General features: G+C 38.6%; 1 protein-coding gene across 1 annotated transcript; it reads right to left on the reverse strand.

Moving 5' to 3' along the window:
* Positions 1 to 556: 556 nt before the first annotated feature.
* On the reverse strand, positions 557 to 1,504 carry LOC137772262 (olfactory receptor 4S2-like). The gene has a single exon (XM_068556120.1). The coding sequence runs from the start codon at positions 1,502 to 1,504 to the stop codon at positions 557 to 559; it is 948 nt and encodes a 315-aa protein (XP_068412221.1).
* Positions 1,505 to 13,966: the final 12,462 nt, after the last annotated feature.

Below are 13,966 nucleotides of genomic sequence, written 5' to 3' on the forward strand. Positions count from 1 at the left end.
GATGTCTGGAGTTGCCAAGGTTATGGTAACAACAATAACATCAATGAATGCAGTTCCTGCCACTGACAAAATGCTTTCACCTCTACTTCCATCTCATTTGATTCTCTATATAACCCTGGGAAGTGGTGGGAAAAGTAGCTTCAATCCATTTAACAGATGTGGAAACAGGCAAGGCAAAGATAGCGAAATCAACTTCAGCATTTGTTTTTGGTATCATTCCTTTATTGGAATATATGTATACCTGACATACCACATCATTTAGAGGCATTGCTCAGAGGCAATAGTACTCTCTGTTACAAAATAGACTGTGTTTGGTGTCAGATTTCCCTGTACAAATGTTTAATCCACTCAGGGCTCCCAGTAGGGAATATCTCTTATCAGATACCAGAGTATCTTTAGAATATCACTAAAGTCAAACTACTGGTGATTGCTACCTTCTAAACTAGATCGTTAGACTTCAAATCCAAGACTCTTTATATGATATTCAATTATTTATTTGTGTGATAGGATTAAGGGCTAGTGACTGACTAATTCCCAGTAACCCTTTTGGAAACTGTTACAACGGAGGCTGTATCAATCCCCAGGTTGTTCTGCCCAACAACCTCTTGATCCACAGTCCCTTCATTGCTTTTTTCACCTCCGTGTTTCTCAGGCTGTAGATCAGAGGATTCAACATGGGTGTGATGACAGTGTAAAATACAGCCACCATCTTGTCCTCAGGAAAAGTGGTGGAAGGTCTCAGGTAGATGAAGATGCAGGGGACAAAATATAATATTACCACAGTGATGTGGGAAGCGCATGTGGACAGAGCCTTGCGCCTCCCCTCTGATGAGTGAGTCTTGAAGGAAAGCAAGATGACCGTGTAAGAGCCCACAAGAATGACAAAGGAGCTCAGTGAAATCATGCCACTGTTGGCCATTGCAATGAGCCCCACCACATACGTGTCTGTGCAAGCCAGCTTCAGTAAAGGGTGGACGTCACAGAAGTAGTGGTCGATCAGGTTGGGGCCACAGAAAGGGAGTTGTACAGTGAGCACGGTCTGGATAAAAGTATGCACAAAGCCTCCTAACCAACAGAACACCACCAATATGGAGCAGAATTTCCAGTCCATGATGGTCAAATAGCGTAGAGGCTTACAGATGGCCATGTACCTGTCATAGGCCATCACTGTGAGGATAAAGATCTCTGTGCAGCCAAGCAGATGGACAAAAAAGAGCTGGACCATACAACCATCAAAAGAGATTCTCTTGACCTTGGCTTGAAAGTCAATAATCAGCTTGGGGGCTGTAACAGAGGAATAGCAGATGTCAACAAAGGATAGGAAGCTAAGGAAGAAGTACATTGGAGAGTTGAGATTGGAGCTCCTTTGAATAGTTATTATAATGAAAAAATTTCCAGTCATGAGGATCATATAAAAGAGTAGGAACAAAAAGAAGCATAGTTGCTGTACTTCCTTATTTTGGGAAAGACCCATGAGGATAAATTCAGTGACATTATTTTCCATGGAATCTGGGCAGGTCACAAGAGAGAAACATTGTGTGACTTTACCTGTTGGAAAAAAAATATAAAGGACAATTAGATTTGGGCACATGATACCATAACATTATTGTTATTATTTCTAAACAATTATTTACAAAACTTCTCCCTTGAGGTTTTGGTTTTGGTATAGTCTGTTTCTTAAAATGACCAGAAATTGACTGAGGGATGGAGTAAGAAAGAGGAAAGAGAAGAAAAATTAATGGACTTTAAATATATTTAGGCATGGAGACTAGGCTCTCCACTTAATAATCAGTTATCTGAATCATTGTTGCTTGAGAATTTAAATTATATCTTCCTTTTAAATCGAGATTCCAAGTGATAACCTCCTCTCTCTCAACTCCAGGATGCTTTTTTCCTATGTGCCAGTTGATACATGGAACCTATCACACAGACATTTGTGATCATAAGTATATGTCTTCAAATGTACAACTTTGAGCCAGACCTGGCATGTAACTAGCCTTTTATGTAGCTCTTTGGCCTCCCAAATTACTATCAATCACCCTGATTGGCTTTATCACATATTAGATTATTCTGGGAATTTCCTTTTTTTTTTTTTTTTTTTTTGTCACTCCTTATATGTTTAAAAGTTGGGGAAAATGCACAGAGGCTTCACAAGAAGGAAATACCATTTGCAAGATACTCAAGACTTCAGATTCTAGTTGACATTAGTTGTTATAGGATATGGGAGGTAACAATGCTAAGGTAGGTTTAGATGTCCCTCTGACAGTGACCAACTGTGAGATAATGGGGCAAGTTACTTATCTTCAGTGAGACCTAGTTTCTTTGGTCAATGGGTTGACTCTACATGAACACCAGGGTCTCCTCCAGCTTTAATGTTATATCATGAAATCTGAGATGATATTTTTAATACAAAGAATCACTGTCATTGAATGTAGTTTCTTTCATGATTTCTGTATTCTTTTGAACCAAAAGATGTGTGAAGGTTGGGACAATATGTATCTATTTTTGTACTGCTTCAGTACAAATACTGCTTCCATTAATTTGGCAAGTCATTTAAACTTTTTGAACTCTGGTTTCTTCATCCTTCAAATGGAAATGTGACTGACTGCTTCAGAGAATTTTTCAAATACCAAACCTAGCCCAGCATAAGGGAAGCACTCACTGAATTACGCCTTTTGATTTTTCCAACTAGATTCCCAGTTCTTACATTTCAGTGTGAAAAATTTCAAATAAACACGAAATGGAGATAATAAGTGCTCATATATCTGTTATTCAGATTAAAAATGACTAATGTTTTACTACATTTGTTTCATCTCTCTTTTTCATTTCTTTTTGGTTCCAAAGTATTTTAATGCAAATCATATCATTTCAACTTTTATTGCTTCAGTATTCATGTCTCTAAAAAAAAATTAGGATTTTTTTTTACATAAAGAGAAAGCATGATCAGATTAATAAAATTACCAGTAGTTTCCTGGTATCTATCAATTCCTGGTCTGCTGGAGCCATGTTTTGTTCCCACCTCTCCTTACAGTAATTAGATTAGTGCCTACTTTGTCTGCTGTATGGGATATGGTAGCTCACTGTGGGTACTGAGCACTTGCAGTGTGGATAGTGTGATTAAGAAACTGAAGTTTCAATTTATTTAAATTTAAGTTAAAAAACTAAAATGATATAAAGTATTTTGACATCATAAAAATTTGCATAATTGGGTTAAACAAAATATGATTAAATATTACTAAGACAAATTCCACCTGTATCTTTTGCTTTTTATGTGGCTTTTAAAACATTTAAAATGACAGTGTAGCTTGTATTCTATTTCTATTCCACAGTGCTGTTCTAAGGATTAGGCCCTTGTCTCAGTGCTTGATCATATTATCTACTTTAATTCTTGTCACTCTATGAAGTATGTAGCACTAGTCCCATTATTGACATAAGGAATAAAACTCAGAAAGGTAAACTAAGTTTATCCACAGTCACATAGCTAGTCATTGGTGGAACAGAGATTCAACCGTAATATATTCTCTTAGCCTGTGCTACATTCTATCATTTAAACGTACAAATTCCATTGGCCTTTTAAAAATATTGATAATAGGTTTGTGTTCTTCTTTACTGTTCTAGGGTCTCTGGGACAGGAATTGCTACTTTAATTCAAACAAAATATAATTAACCAAGATAGATACCAATATTCTGTAATAAGTTAGTGGAGTCCTGATATCTGTGCCCTTGGTAGACCCACGGGCTTTATAACCAAACAGTAGTTTCTGTTGTAGGACAGGCACAGTCTTAGAAAATGGTTCAGATTGTGAAGAAGTGTATTCAAACATTCCCATTATCTTGCCAGAGTCTGGGACTCCTGGGATCCTTTGTCTCACCTTCCCTCCCCCAACTGTTAACTGCCATGTGGTGCTGGGACTAGGTGTGGATTATTCTACATTGTGGAAGATCCTTTCAACCTGTAGTCGAATAAGAAAGGAGGCAAGGCCTAATGGATGAGGCTTTAGGTTTCACCAAATGCTAAATTCCACTGCCTTGACCAGATGCTGAATCCCTGAAAAAATATGTCATCAGATTTTTCCGGAAAGAGGTGGCTTTTCAAGAGTCTGCAGCAGAGGCATTTCTTGACCCCTTTAGGTATCCTCTGTTTATTTCCATCATAATACTTAAACCATCATCTTTTAAATTACTTGTGGGTCTCCCTCATTAGACTGTGTGGATCCCCAGCAGTTTGACTCTTGACTTGACTAGCGAGTACATTAGGTTCTGAGTAAACTTAGCAGGAGGGAGGGAGAGAGGGAGAAAGGAAATGAGAGTTTCTGGTTTATGAATCTTTCTAGATGGCCTGGATTTAGCCCTGCCCATTGTCTAGCATAGAATACTTGCTAAAAGCACAAATTCTATCAGATAGAGCTGGATTTCCTACCTCTGGCCCCAGCAATTACCAGGAATGTGGCTTTAAGCAAGTAATTTTATTTGCTTAATCATTGCCCTCACCTGTAAAGTAGGGATTTAATAGTTCCTGCCTCATAGAATTGGTGTAAGAATTAAAACAGCTAATGTCCATAAAGCTTAGCATAGTATCTGTTCCACAGGAAGTACTTGAGAAATGTTAGTTATTTTTACCCTGCAAATCATGAAGATAGGAAATATAAGGCAAAGAAGAAAGGTGATAAAAGTGACTTTACTTACCTGGAGAGTATGAAAATCTTCCCATCATTTTCCTACTTCTGGGTCCTATGAATCCTCTTTCCAGCTATGACTCCTCCAAACACAATTCCTATTCCAAAAGTCTTAGATTTCTGTAGGTGAGAGCATATGTATGTTGCTTTGGAAAATAGTCTGTCCCCACTTATTCCTTAGAACTGCTGCCTTGGTCACAAAGCAAAGGTTATTTGTTTTGGTGCCTGAAACAAAGATAAGTTTTACTTTATTAGGTTCTTGGCAGGTGCTCAGTAAACAGGAAGGACAGAGGGTAAATAAGGGAGAAACAAGCGTCTTTGAGAGCATTCCGAAGGTTGACTTACTCTCTCCCTGAGATCCAGAGTTGCTCCTCAGCCCAGTGTAACTTCAGTCAAGAGTCCTGGTTTAAAGCTCTTTCAAATCCATATTCTATGGCTTGAGAAGGAGAAAGTAAAGCCCCCTGATACCCAGATGTTGCTGTGCTCTCTGTTGCTCTCCTGAGTAATGAGCTCCCTTGAGGCTTCTGTGTTGTTTCCGCTGTTGAAAGTTCTGACTAAAGGTACATGTAACTTTCCCGACTGCATTGGTCAATGTGGGGACCCACTTGGGAGAAGGCTTTTCAGAATAGATTTCCCTGGTTTTTATGGTCACCCTGAATTTCCTGTCTTATACCCATTCCTTAAACTAATAACAATGGATTCCACTGGTCAAATACTATGTGTCCTGCATTATTATAAGTGCGTTATAAGTGCATTATTATAATGCACTTTATGTGCATTGCTTGGTTTTGTTTTTAGGGCCTCAGTTGAATTGATTTGAAGTAATCAGGACTGTTGTACTGAGGCTATCGTCATTGTTCCGTACATGACCTATTCAGTATTAATTAATTAATTAGTTTAATATATAAATACCTGTGAACCAAAATGTAATCCAAGTGTTAGACATTATGAATAACTTGCATCTTTCTGTGTGTGCATTCCCAAGCCCACCCCATTGTTTACCCTTAAATGCCAAGAGGTAACTATATTTGAAAGTCTGTGTATTTTATTGTTTCAAATTGGAATTTTGCTAAGGGTGAACACTTTTTCATGACTTTCATGCCATTTTGATGGTTTTTGTACGAATTCCTGTTTTTTTGGTCCATTTTTAGGTTACCTATCTTTTGTTATTGATCTGTAGAAGTCCTTTTTATATAATCTGGATTTTACATAATCTGGGTAAAATTCCCTTGCCAGACCTATATCTCTGTCTCTGTCCCTACTTCTATCTCTACATCTATGTCATCTTCTCTCCCAATTTTATAACTTGCTTTTTCTCATTTAATGGTATATTTTGAGGAATAGAAGTTCTTAATTTAACATAATATAATTTTTTGATCTTTTCCATTATGATAGTTGTTGTGGACTGAATGTTTTTTGGTCCCTCAAAATTCATATATGAAGTTTTAACCCCCAATGTGATGGTACTGAGGGTGTTGCCTTTGAGAGGTGATTATGTCATAAGGGTGGAGCCCCCGTTGACAGACCGCAGAGGACTAGCTCATCCCTTCCACTATGTCAAGACCCAGCAGAATGCTTTCTGTGAACCAAGAAGTGGGTCTTCACCAGACACTGAATCTTCTGGTGCCTTGATCTTAGATTTCCCAGCCTTCAGAACTGTAAGAAATAAATTTCTGTTATTTATAACTTACCCAGTCTATGATATTTTGTTTTACCAACCCTAAAGGATAAGACAGTAGTACTACTTGTGTCCTCTTTAAGAAATCCTTCCCTATTTGAAATTTATAAAGATAGTCCCCTACATTAATATCTAGATGCTTTATTGTTTTACTATTCAAATTTAGATCTAAAATCCCCTTGCAATGATGTTTTGAGTATTCTGTGAGGGAGGGTCCAAGATACTTTTTTTTTTATACGGATATCCAACTGAATCAACTCTACTTATCGTAAAGCCTGTCCTTTACTCATGGCTCTTCCGTGAGCATTTGTAATAAAGCAAATGTCCACATATGTACCTGTGCGCCTCTGGACTTTCTATACTACACTGTTGGTCTAATGTCTATCTTTGCCTCAATATCTGTTTTAATAACTGCAATCTTGTAATAACTATTGAGCATCAGTAGTGTAAGTCCACCAACTCTGATCTTATTCAAAGGTGGTTTAGCGATTTTTGGCCTTTTGTGTTTTCATTTACATTATGAAATATGCTTGTAAATTTTCACAAAAGTAACTTTTAGAATTTTATTTGGGATTATCATGAATCTGTTCATCAAATAGGGTACATTTGGCATTTTAATAATCTTGAATCTTATAGAGTTGAATGTTAAATGTTATATCCCTCACTTTATTCAGGTCTTCTTTAATTTCTCTAAATGCTTCCTAAATGCTTTCTAATTTTCAGTGTTGGGGACCTACGCTACACTTTGAATTTCATTCTAGATTTTCTACTTTTGCCTAGGATGTAGGAAACTGGAAAGGGTGTTGTTCCTAGCCTATCAACAGAAAAAATCTAGATAAATTATATAAATTACAAATTCATAATTCTTTTTGTACTTTTCAGAGAGTTGAGGTTGCAGAGTAACCAAATATCCTGAAATATAGGTAAACACAGACTAGTTCAAGCAGAGATGGAACACAAGTACTGGCTCACTGGGAAAGCACTGATGGAAGAAATGCCAAGAGCCACGTAGGTGGATAAGAAAGATATAACTAAATAAAAAAATTGCCTAAAGGCTAAATGTGGGTTAGCATGAGAGTATAGAATGCCTGAGAGCCACAGTCACAAGAGGAGTTCATGCTCACTTGGAGGATCTTCTTTTTTTTTTTTTTTTAAACATCTTTATTGAAGTATAATTGCCTGACAATGGTGTGTTAGCTTCTGCTTTATAACAAAGTGAATCAGTTATACATATACAATATGTTCCCATTTCTCTTCCCTCTTGCATCTCCCTCCCTCCCACCCTCCCCATCCCACCCCTCTAGGTGGTCACAAAGCACCGAGCTGATCTCCCTGTGCTATGCGGCTGCTTCCCACTAGTTATCTATTTTACATTTGGTAGTGTATATATGTCCATGACACTCTCTTACCCTGTCACATCTCACCCGAGGATCTTCTTAATGGGGACCTCCCCTGGGTGCTCATGAGAAATACTGGGGACAGGGCAGGAAACAGGAGATACAAGCCTGGATGAGGAGAACAGTTGGCACTGTGGGAAAAGCACAAAGCCTCAAACAGACCCTTCTCTCTTATAGAGCAAAATAATAAACAAAACAGGTGAACAAGCATAGCAAAACAGAAACAGAGTCATAGATACAGAGAACAAACTGGTGGTTGCCAGAGGGGTGGGGTGAGGAGAGGAAGGAAATAGGCAAGGGAGATTGAGAACAAGCTTCCACTTCCTTTTTGTCAACATTTGCTTTATGTATTTAGGTGCTCCTATGTTGGGTATATATATATTTATAATTTCTATATCTTCTTCTTGGATTGATCCCTGATCATTATGTATTCTCCTTCTTTGTCTCTTATTACAGTCTTTTAAAGTGTATTTTGTCTGATATAAGCATTGCTATTCACACTTTCTTTTGATTTCCATTTGCATGGAATACCTTTTTCCATTCCCTCACTTTCAGTCTGTGTGTGTCTTTAGATCTGAAGTGAGTCTCTTGTAGGCAGCCTATATATGGGCCTTGCTTTTTCAATTCATTCAGCTGCTCTATTCCTTTAGACTGAAACATTTAGTCCATTTATATTAATTATTGATAGTTATGTATTTATTACCATTTTGTTAGTTGTCTTGTGGTTGTTTTGTGTAGTCATTTTTCATTCCTTTCTCCTTCTTTTGCTCTCTTCCTTTGTGATTTGATGACTATCTCTAGTGTTAGGTTTGAATTACATTCTCTTTTTTGAGTATCTATTATAGATTTTTGGTTTGTGATTACCATGAGATTATGTATAGCAACATATATAAGTGCATTCCCCTCTGATTACCACATGTATGTTCTCTAGGGATGCCCCCTATGCGGGCTGCATGGGCTTTTCTCTTGTGGTGGGCTGACTACCATGCATCGTCCTGTAGCTGCGGCTGTCGCCATGTGTGGTTGATTGCCATGCCCTGCCTTGTGTGTAGGCTGCAGACTGCTGTTGGCTGGGCTGGGTCACAAGGTGGATGGCTGCAGACCTGTGAGGAATTCTGGGACGAGTGCTGGCCCGCTAGTGGGTAGAGCCAGTTACCAGGGTGGCTGGTTGTGCAGCCAGCTTTCCTGGATCTAGCGTTCATATACTGATGGGCAGGGCCAGTTCATGACACAGCTGGCTCTGGGGTCTTTTGTGTCCCAGAGCTGGTGACAGCCTTCTGGTGAGTGGGGCCAGATCTTGGTGTGGCCGACTGAGGGTTCCAAGGTGTCTCGCTGGTGTTGGCCTGCTGGTGGGTGGGGCCTGGGCGCAGGGGTTCCCGAAGCTAGTGCCAGCCTGCTGGTGGATGGAGCCAGGTCCTGGGGTCTCTGGCGACAGGGCCTGGGGGGTCGCAGAGTTGATGTCTGCCCACTTGTGGGTGTAGCCAAATTCTGATGGCTGGCTACAGGGCCCCAGTAGTTGGGGCTAATTCTGGTTCACTTGTGAAGGGGGATGACCTGGGTCCTCTGGTGGGAGGGGCCAGGTCCCTGGGTAGCAGAGGCTCATGGGGTCCTAAGGCAGCTCATCGGCTTTTGGGTGGGGCTGTGTCCTCACCTCGCTAGCTGTGTGGTTTGGGATGTCCCGGTGCTGGTGGCAGGTAGGTCAGAGTCCCAGCACTAAGAAGCTAGTAGAGGAAGGATTCCAAAATGGCACTTGCCAGCACCAGTGTCCTCATGGTAGAACAGGCTCCCTGAAATGGCTGCTGCTACTGCCTGTCTCCCCAGGGTGAGCTCCAGTTCCCTCTGCCTCTCTGGGAGGTTCTCCAAGATCAGCAGGTGGGTTTGATCCAGGCTTCTTCCAAATTACTGCTTATGCCCTGGGTCTTGCATCATGTGAGATTTTGTGTTCACCCTTTAAGAAGTTAAGTCTCTGTTTCCTATAGCCCTCTGGCTCTCCTGAAATTAATCCCCACTGGGCTTCAAAACCAGATCTTGTGGGGGTTTGTCATCATCCCGGTGCAGTCATCTTTTGGTTGGATGAAGCTCATCATGTAGTAGATTCCTCATAAAGGGTACTTATGTACACTATTTACTGAGTTATTGCATGATTAAAACTGTTTTTTATACTTTTGTTTATTGAAGAACTACTTGGCTGGGTATAAGATTCTGGTTTATACTTTCTTGATTTTCTTTAAAATGTTGCTACACAGTTGCCTTGCTCTGCATGCTGTTTTTGGGAGGTTGAGCACCACTGGAATTCTCCGCTTTTGTAAGTTATTTCATCATTTTGCCTAGAATTCTTGCAGATTTCTTTCTTTATCTTTAATATCTCATAGTTTTACTAGAATATGACTTGGGGTTGACTGTTCTACGTCATTTTCCCCTGGTATCCAGTGTATCCTTTTAATGTGTACATTCAGGTATTTTAAGAACTTATGGAGTATTTTTTTTTTTATTTATTTAATTAATTAATTTATTTTGGCTGCGTTGGGTCTTTGTTGCTGCGCACGGGCTTTCTCTAGTTGTGGTGAGCGGGGGCTACACTTCGTTGCAGTGCACAGGCTTCTCATTGCGGTGGCTTCTCTTGTTGCGGAGCACGGGCTCTAGGAGCGTGGACTTCAGTAGTTGTGGCACATGGGCTCAGGAGTTGTGGAGCACGGGATTGTTTGCTCCACGGCATGTGGGATCTTTCTGGACCAGGGCTCAAACCTGTGTGCCCTGCATTGGCAGGCGGATTTTTAACCACTGCGCCACCAAGGAAGTCCTTACGGAGTATTTTTGGATTATAGGTTTTTTTTTGTTTTTTGTTTTTTTTGCCATGCCACATGACTTGTGGGATCTTAGTTCCCCAGCCAGGATTGAACTGGGGACCTCGGCAGTAAGAATGCGGAGTCCTAATCACTGGGCCACCAGGGAATTCCCTGGATTATAGTTTTAAATATTGGTTCTATTCCATTGTTTTAATCTTATTTATTTAGGTACATCAATAATATATGTTGGGCTTCCTTGGTCTAACTTCCATGTCTACCTCTTTCTCTCTTGGTCTAACTTTTATTTCTACCTCCTCTCTGACACTTTTTACTTCTTCTTTAAGTCTTGTTTTATTTCCTTTGGTTGATTATCTGATTTACTCTCATGCCTTTTATTCTATTTTCATTTGAATATTCTCCTTTTTGTACTTTAATTTTCATTACTGACAAGATTTTGTCCTTTTATTTTTTTCCTGAGTTTAATCAACTCCCATTTCACCCACTCATTTAAAAAATCTTTTTCTGCTCTTAGTTTTTGTATTTCTGATTCAGTGTTTTATTTTCATATCCATTACTGTTTGAGTATATTTAGTTTGGCTTTGAGTACTATGTTGCAGATATCTTTCACTTTGGGGTTGCACTTTTAATGGAGAATTTTTGGCATTTTCATCAGCAGAAGTACTTTGATTCACATTTTCAGATTTCTTATGGTACTTTTGTTTAGATATAGTTTTTTTTCTTCTATTCCTATTAATTCCGTGGACATGGGTTGATTGCAAGAGTGTTATAGCTCCTGCTCGTCTAGTTGCATGTTTACACTGTAGGCAGAAAGAAGGAAGGGAGAAGAGTAAAGGGTGAAGAGCAAGGTGCTAATTAGGCTCACCAATTAAGTTTGAGCTCTTTAAAGAAATTTCCAAAAGCTCCACCAGTTACCTTTGCTTACATTTTATTGACCAGGCTTGGATCATATGGCCACGTCTAACTGCAAGGGAGTCTGGGAAGGTGACTATTTTCCTCTGGGCAGGATTAGAAAGGAGCAAAGGAAATAAAGTATTAGGAGTATCTGTCACCTAAAAGGAGGAAGAAATGTTTTTATCACTTTGTTTCATAAAAGAAATATTTGTAATTATTTTTGGTGCTACTGATTTGATTTTTAAAAATAATTTTTATTGGAGTAGAGTTGATTTACAATGTTGTGTTAGTTTCAGGTGTACAGCAAAGTGAATCAGTTATACATATACAAATATCCACTCTTTTTTAGATTCTTTTCCCATATAGGTCATTACAGAGTACAGAGTAGAGTTCCCTGTGCTATACAGTAGGTCCTTATTAGCTATCTATTTTATATAGAGTAGTGTGTATATGTCAATCCCAATCTCCCAATTTATCTCTCCTTCCTTTTCCCCCTGGTAACCATAAGTTTGTTTTCTACATCTGTGACTCTATTTATGTCTTGTAAATAAGTTCATTTGTACCATTTTTTTTTAGATTCCACATATAAGCAATCATATGATTTGATTTTTAATTTAGTGTTACTCCCCCTATAAAATTTGACACAAAGACCTATACATTAAACTGGGTAATAGTCCTACTACATAATTTAAAAATCCTAATTAACATTTATGGGACACTTATCATGTATCAAGCATTGTGTTAGATAAACATTTTAACACAGGTTATTCCATTCCACGTTCTAACAATCTTGAAGGCATGTATTATTATCTCCATTCAACAGATGAGAAACTGAGACAAAAAGCTGTTAACTAAATTGTCTAAAGTTACAAAGCTACTAAGTGGTAGAGATAGAATCTGAAACCATTATTTTTTCCTGATGCAGTCTCTCCATTATTCTATGTTTTCTTTTATTTTTAAATTTTTCTTATGCTATGTTTTCTTTTAAAACTCAACATTTTTTGAAGCTTATTTTTAGTCATGGCAATATAGTGTCTCAGTGCTATTAATTTTTTCCAGAAATTTCCTTTCCTCATGGGTATGAAAGTCATCCCATATGGGATCTGCAATATTTCTCCAAGAATTGGCATCTACTTTTCAATGTGTAATTAAAGTTAGAGAATGATGCAGCTCAGAGAATTCATGAGACTATTGGGGTTGATATTATTGCCAGTCTGCAATTACCAGAAACAGGTATGGGTAGTAGGAAACTGTCAGTCGTGTGAACTTATAATGAAGAATCCCATGAGATTTTAACCTGTTCCCTTCCTGAGTTTGCACAGTATAGTCTTCAAATCTGGTGTTTATATTTACGATGTCTCTGGGAGTCACAAATTTCTCTGTTTCCTTTTTCCCCACAGCCGTTTTTATTTGATTTTGTAGAGAGTTTCCTGAATCTTAGGAATAATTTATTTTTAAAAAAGATTTTTTCATATAAATATTATAGATATTTCAGAAACACTTGGAAGCTACCAATAATAAAGAATTCTAAACACACATAACACAATTCGCAGAGATAAACATGAATACTGTTTATGAGTATATTACTTGGTTTAAATACATCTTCACTTTTGGACTTTAGTATTTTCATTTCCCTGGTCTCAGTTTTGTCACAACATTTTTTGGTGGGACTTATAGATAAGATAGCATTGGGTAACCTTGCATAAGTAGTAGGCTTCTCTCAGACTCAGAATTCGAACAGTAAGAGGAAAATAATAATATTGTACCAGTTATAACACTTTATGATTCAACCGACAGAAAATCCTATTCCATGTATTTAAAAAAGTAATGGAGTTCATTATCTCATGTAACTGAAAACATCCAGAGGCAAGGTAGGCTCCAAGTGAGACTTGATACAGTGGCTCAGATATTACCGCTACCCATGAAAGCTCATGATTCCTCTTTGTCACAAAGTTGTTGTTGCAGTTCTAGACCTCACAAACACACCCACTCAAAACTATTTAAAGCAAATGTTTCTGTCACTTCTGATATGTTCTGCCCAAGATAGAGTACACTTCTTTCCTGTGACTCCCTCAGATGCCTCCCTGTCTTCCTGTCTGGGTTACTTTCCACCCCCTAACTAATATTGTAGTCAAGGGGTGGTTTATGTACATCTGCTTAAACCAATCAAAACCTGCCTCTAGGTGATCAACAACATCCAAATTGCATGGCTGGGATTGGGGTGGTGTGGTTTCTCCAAAGCAAAATCTGGGTAGTTTTGACATGGCTAGAGGAAAATAGATGCTGGGGAGGAAACAAAAAATGCTCAAAAAGAAAATTTGCCCTGTAGGATTGTTGTGACTATTAGAGACAATGGCTGCAAAATGTCTGGTATAGTGCCTGGCACATGGTAGGTACTCAATAAATGGCAATTATTATTATTGTGATCATGATCATCATCATAGCTTGTGTGGTACTTAAGTCTAAGTGACCTTGACGCATAGATTGTTAGAGTGAGAAGGGACATGAAAGATAATC

This window comes from Eschrichtius robustus, chromosome 11 (assembly GCF_028021215.1).
Source record: "Eschrichtius robustus isolate mEscRob2 chromosome 11, mEscRob2.pri, whole genome shotgun sequence".
Lineage (NCBI taxonomy): Eukaryota > Metazoa > Chordata > Mammalia > Artiodactyla > Eschrichtiidae > Eschrichtius > Eschrichtius robustus.

Bases quoted from the DNA above. Each gene is read 5' to 3' on its own strand.
- LOC137772262 (XM_068556120.1), bottom strand. From the start codon at position 1,504: ATGGAAAATAATGTCACTGAATTTATCCTCATGGGTCTTTCCCAAAAT.